General features: G+C 50.9%; 1 protein-coding gene across 2 annotated transcripts in view; it reads right to left on the bottom strand.

The window, feature by feature from the left end:
- Positions 1-90: 90 nt before the first annotated feature.
- The window catches only part of ATG13 (autophagy related 13), a 57,823-nt gene continuing 51,630 nt past the window's right edge, over positions 91-6,283 (bottom strand). For both annotated transcript variants that reach the window (XM_023741820.1, XM_023741819.1), the window contains 5 exons: positions 5,868-5,982; positions 5,204-5,281; positions 4,866-4,982; positions 4,357-4,485; positions 91-2,518 (listed from right to left, as the gene is read on the bottom strand). In XM_023741820.1, the coding sequence (XP_023597588.1) occupies positions 2,441-2,518; positions 4,357-4,485; positions 4,866-4,982; positions 5,204-5,281; positions 5,868-5,982 (517 nt within the window). In that variant the 3' untranslated portion in view covers positions 91-2,440. The remainder of the gene's footprint in view (positions 2,519-4,356; positions 4,486-4,865; positions 4,983-5,203; positions 5,282-5,867; positions 5,983-6,283) is intronic.

Here is a 6,283-nt window from a genome sequence, read left to right as displayed (position 1 = left end):
TTCAGTGAACTTCCAAGCCTCACAGGCCCCATTCTTCCCTTTCCTCGGTGCCTGCACTGAAGCAGACCTGCACGTAATGGCGCGCGACGGGATGGAGGGTGAGCTAGGTGTTCAGACAACTTGCAGGACAGGAGGCTGTTAAAGTACAGAAAAAAATTTACTGGAAATCTCTTTAATACATTTTAAATTGCAACTCAGTAATTCCAAACAAGGTAGGATGGAGGAGAAGGGATGCTGCCACCTGGAGACATATGTCTGGTCCCAGCCCTATCCCAGGGTGAAGTTCAGTCTAGGGCTCATACCTTTAATTGTACATGGCTGAGGGGCAAGGGCCGGCCTTGACAGTTGCTTTGCTGCTCCCAGACTCAGTCTGAAGTCAGGGCTCACCCTCCCTGGCCTCTCACTAGTGGGGTCCTGGAGAAAGGCTGCTGTCTGCACAGGCCAACAACTAGGAGCTGAAGAGGACTGTTTGGGACAATGGCTAACAGGCCTTTCCATGCAAGGCCTCGGAAAGACAGCTGAGATGGGGGGCTATCAATAACTTAACAGGGGCCTCCACCCTTTTCAGCCCTGGAGCCTAGGGGTAAATGTGGATTGGTTTAGCAGGCTATGGGTGTGGCCAACACAGAGAAGTGCCCTGGCCCTACGATAGGAGGGCCATTGGACACCACTGCTGGGACTGTTTCTTTGTGGCAGGAGAATGCATGCACAGGGCTGGGCTCAGCCTCAGCTGAGACAGCAGAGCCCCTTCCAGCCCTCAAGGTCAGCCTTGTAGGTGGAACTGTGTCACATGCAGTTTACTAACAAGCAGTTGAGAGCCACCTGCTCCACTGAAGAACAGCTGCTGCCAATGAACACCCCAGGTGGGCCAGGGGGAATGGGGCAGGCGAGTTTCCTTGGCCAGGGCTACTAGTTAGGCTGGGAGATGGACAGATGACAGGTGGTGAGCAAGGCTAGGTACCTGACTTAATCATGTAACAATGCCTGAAGGGTTAAGTCAATCATATGCCCAGCTTTGGTTTCTCAACAAGGAACCAATCCAACTAGTGAACCCCGGGGCAGTGTGCAGGCCCTGGGATTAAAGAGAGATGGTGGCCAGGCCCAAGTGGAAGGAGGAAGAGGTCAGCCCAGCCCCAAGGATCAGGAACAAGTACACCAGCAGCAGAGACGTCTGGCCTTCTCTAGTCCACTGGGGGGCACGCACAATGCCCCTGGGCACTGAATGTGGCCCAGCTCTGGGGAGTCATCACATTTAACACGCAAGACTTCCTGGGCTGCCAGAACGGAGTCAGTCACTCTGCAGAAGCTGTGAAGACTCAAGGTTCTCACCAGGAACATTGAGGTGTCCACGGTAAAGCCTGTGGTCAGTTCAAATCCAGCGACTCTAGGAGGCTACTTGGCCCCGAGCCAGCCCTATTCTTGGATCCCATCTTATATGTCACAGAAAGGAGGATCCTCAGAGCAGCAATCTGGATTCTGAGGAACCTCCAGAGGAGGAGGTCCCAACTCCAGGAAGAGGCCCGCCACCTTCCCCAAGTGAAAACAACTAACCTCAAACATATTTTCTCTATAAAATATCTGACTTCTCTGAAAGTAATAAATATTTACTGTATTCTATAACCAAGGAGCAGTAATGGGGGGAGGGAGGAAAGGAAAAGAGAAGAACCTTTCCTATGAATCTCAGTGACAGAATTCTAGAGATGTAGGATTCTGTTTTTACTTCCCACGTAGCCGAGAAGCTGAGCGCAGGCAGCCACCAGGGCTGCTTGTAGCCTATGATAAGGGATGGACTGACACAACCTTCAACAGTGGGGCTGGCTGGCTTTGGAGTTCTCATCATCTTGGGCACACAGGCCTGTCATATTGCCAGAAGTACAGGCACAGGGACAGAGAGGAGAGAGAGGGGGAGAGAAAGAGGAAGAAGATACCCGGAACTAAAGGAGACAACAAAGAGAGCCTAAAGGACCCTTTCTTTCTTTCCTCTCAGCACTGTCTCCTTCCTCTTTCTGCCTCCACACCAGTCTCTGGGCCACCAGCTGGAATGTCAAGTGGTTGACAGTAACGGCAGGCGAGCGGCCAGCTGCAGGGCTGACCCAGGATAGGAGGCTGGCAGCAGGCAGATAGGATGTCACCCTTTGTGAAGCAGTTGGGGATAGAGTGTAAGCAGATGGCCCCACTGAGGACCCTTTTGTTACAGAGGGTTTTTCCATCTCCAAGGCCACAGGGTAAGTCCTTTCAAATGCTATTACTGGGCTTGACTGCAGCCGTGGAGTCTCCAGGAGGTGCAAGAGCAGGACTTCTGGACCCTCCATGGGGGAATCATCCTCCCCTCCACCATCTTGAAGCAGGGTAGGAATGGGAGCAGCTGATGAGGAGGCAGCCCTCTGTCCCCAGGGACCACAAAAAAGGGGATGCTGCTGGTACTTGAGGACACCAACTTTTACTGCAGGGTTTCTACAAAGGCATCAAATTCTCTGACATTCTTCTCATGCACAGCCAGCTTCTCTGGTAATGAGTCCTGCAGCAGGAGGGGAGAGAGGAGCTGTTAGCAGGTGGAGCCTTGAAGAGGCAGCCAGCCCAGTCACCCGGAGCTGAGGAAGGGAGTGAGGCTGAGCCCAGCTCAGCACTGCTGACTGGGAGGGCAGGGAGAATGCAGGGCAACTGAGCTGACCTGGGATTGTTGGGGTCATGTTCACCAGTGTTCTGAAGGGGCTGTGGGGGTGACAGAGCAGCCCAGGGAATCCAAGCGGGGCCACCCCTTCAGGGAGACAGAAAAGGACAGGACGACATGGAGAAATTAAACATGGACTATCCTTGGCACAGATTAGACTGACACTAAAGTACAACAGAGAGCTTAGAGCTCCACAAATTAAGACATGTCTGTGAAGGATTTCACACACTTCGCTATGCACCAGCATCCCCTGGGAGCACGTGAACAAGGCAGTCCCAGCCACTTCCAAGAGATTCTGATCCAGCAGGTCTGTGGTGAGGCCAGGGACTCTGCATCTTTGAACAAGCTGGGGAGGGGGGTGGGTTAGAGGGTTAAGGGAGAACAGCAAACGAGAGAAGCACAGGAAACAGAACCTCGAGGAATCAGTATAAGACACTGAGCAGAGGCGGCCAATAATAACTGTCCTCATGTATCAACTCTTAATAAAAAATAGACCCTGACCAGGTGGCCTGTCTCCACTGGTGAATAAACAAGGAAAAACTGCATCTGAAGAGTCTAACCATCACAGGAAGATTTCCTGGGTTAAGCACAGGCACAGTGTACTGGAGAGAGGCCGGGTGCAGCAGGCTAGCATGCTGGCTTCAGCGTCACTTGAGGACACTCAGACCCCTTTCCTTCCAAGTGCATTTCAAATGAGAGGCAGGGGAATTAGTGGTTAAAGGCCTTGACTGAGGAGCCAGACTCTCTGGGGCCAAAGCCTCCTTCTGCCTGACAGCATGACCCTTGGCAAGTTATTTAATCACAGCAATTAACTGTGGTAATTAATTGTGCTGGTTTCCTCATCTGTACACTGGGGATAATAAGAAAACCTGCCTCTTAGGGTTGTTGAGGATTCATGTAAAGCACTTAGCAAACTGCTTGGCACCTCAAAAGCCTCAATAAATGTTAATGACAATAATAGTATTAGTGTGCCATTATTATTAATGAGCATGCTTTTCTGCTTAAAGCAAATCAAGGGCAGCTGCCCCTGGGGCCTCTCATTTCTGTGGAAGAGGTGACACGCCCCTTCAGGCAGAGGGACCTCGGCATCCATGGTGTAAGGCACCCCGGGGTTTGTGGCTGCCCAGGGCTCTCTTCTGCCCTTCAGAGGCAGGAAGCAGGAAATATCCTAAGCAGGAGTGTGGTAATTATGGTCTGTATCAGGACCTCTGGCTAAATATGAGAACCACTAGATGAGAGAATGAGCTCTAATGCTGAGGACCTTACGTTCTCCTCTGCCCTGTGCCCTTGGCATCTGCCTGGCAAGCTAAACAGCTGAATGTAAGGAGCTGCTGGAGCAGCTTGGCTTTGTGGCATCAGCAAGTAGAAGACACCAGGTGCAGAACGACAGAAGTGTGTGTCTAAGTAATGCTCAGATGTGCAGAGAAAGGCAGGAACTGAACGCAAGCAAATTCAAGATAATGATTGCCAGGCACAATACAAATTTCAAGCGTGATCAAAAGAAGATAATGGTCTAAATGTGTCTCTTTCCTGTTTCAGGGAAGATAGGAGGAGTATGTGTGTATGGGGGTGGGGGGCGGCAAGGAGTAACCGGAAGAAATTTCTAGGCCTGTGGAGCAGGAGTGACCATCAAATGGGGATGGGAGGTCAGAGGATGAGGTCCGGCAGGGGAAGGTTTTCCATACCAAGTCCTCAGCCATGGACTGTGCGCCAATGTCTATGGAGAGGCTGCTCAGCTGAGGGGGGTTCTGAAATTCACGATAGAAGGTCCCCAAGTCCATTGGAAGAATGTCGTCTTTAGAAAAAGCTGGTTTCTTCAAAAACAAGACAAATCCAGTTTAGCCTCTACCTTGGACCACAAAGGAAAATGCAGAGGAGATGAGCTACAAAGGGCTACCCATTCAGGCATGAACAGATTTAAGTGGACATCTGGAAAATCCCCATTTAGAGCTGCATTTCATTATGAATTGCAAGCAAAGACATGATATAAAAAGCCTTATTACCCATGAGCCTCCAAATGTCTCCCAAAACAAGGTGTCCTGGGCAGGCTCCCCACATAACACTACACAGTTGGGCCCTCACCTTAAGGAAATCCTTGTTTTAAAGTATACTGTGATAGAAAGTGATCGAGTGGATGCTTCTAGGTTTGCTTCCTCCAGGACAGCAAGGGTCAAGGAAAGTGATGGCAACTTACAAAGTTGATCATCACGAAGTCGTCATGGGTATTACCACTGCTACCCCCGCTGGAGCCCTCAGAGTGCAGGCTGCCTTGGAGAGGAGATCCAGTCTCTGGGGAATCTGGAGGGTTCACCTGTTTCAGGTTTTAGAATAAGGCAGAGTTAGGACTGGGCTGTGAACTAGATGCAAGTTACTACTAACAATCTGAGGGTTTTGTAAGGGACATAACACTGGCTACAAATTCCTAAGCCACGAGACATGGATTATGGTCTGTGGAGGATTAGTGACTGGACCAGGAAGGACGACAACTACTGCACCACCTCACGGGAAACTCTTAGTCAACGGTGGGCTCACCATGGGATCAGCATCCTCCAGCTCCAAATTCTTGGGAGCAAACATGGCAAAGGGGATGTCTAAACTGGTCAGGGTCACCTGGAGAAACACAGGAGAAAAGCATTAGGGCCTGACCTACCCCCAGCTTACGAGCTTCCTTTACAGGCTGCCGGTGCCTGGAGGCCTGGCAAGTTTGCACACCTAAGCTGATCCTGCTGCGCCTCAGGCTCCTCCTGCCTCCCTGCCCCACACTTCCTCCCCCACCAGGATGAACAGAGGTTAGGGCTCCCCAGGACCCTGGGAATTCAGCTTTTGAAGCATGATCCACAATGATTCAGTAACAACTGTGCTTTACTGGCAGCACCGAGGAGGAACATCATCATTCAAGTAAGGCGAGGGAGTGACAGTTACAGAACAATGATTTTATATTAAATGGTGTCTCGTCTCCCTCTCTATGGGAAGCTTGGAAGATCACACAAAAAGAGTTCTTAACTTTTTCTGAAGGGGTGTCACAGGCTATTAATGCTCTCTACACAAATATTTACACACTCAAGCACATATGCACACACACAATTTTGCATGCCATTTCAGTGGTTCCACAGACCCCAGGTTAAAAGCCCTGAGATACAAGGCCTCACTCTGAAAGCTTAGACATTCCCAAAGGTGACAGTGGCAGAAGAGTCACCTGGTTGATTGGTTTGTTGACAAAAGCTCCCACTTTCCGGACAAAGATGGTCTCCAAGACATCGTTGGGGGAGGCCCGTCCCTCACTGCTGTTTGACACGGTTTCAGTATCCTCACTGGAGAAGAAAGGTAAACTTGGGACTCACTCTCAAATCACAGCAGAGACTACTTAAAACCCTGTACCCATGTCCGCTGAGTCGATTCCAACTCATAGCCACCCTACAAGACAAGCAGAACTGCCCCATAGGGTTTCCAAGGAGTGGCTGGTGGATTCGAACTGCTGACCTTTTGGTCAGCAGCTGTGGCTCTCAACCACTGCGCCCCCAGGCTCCTCCCTATAAATCCACCACCTTGTGGAGCTACAGCCTAGGGCAGAAGGTTGCCCCCACTAGCCCACACCCACGTGGGCAACGGCAG

The sequence above is a fragment of the Trichechus manatus genome, unplaced genomic scaffold, assembly GCF_000243295.1.
Source record: "Trichechus manatus latirostris isolate Lorelei unplaced genomic scaffold, TriManLat1.0 scaffold00191, whole genome shotgun sequence".
Taxonomy (NCBI): Eukaryota; Metazoa; Chordata; class Mammalia; order Sirenia; family Trichechidae; genus Trichechus; species Trichechus manatus.
This window is presented reverse-complemented; position numbering and strand designations above follow the sequence as displayed.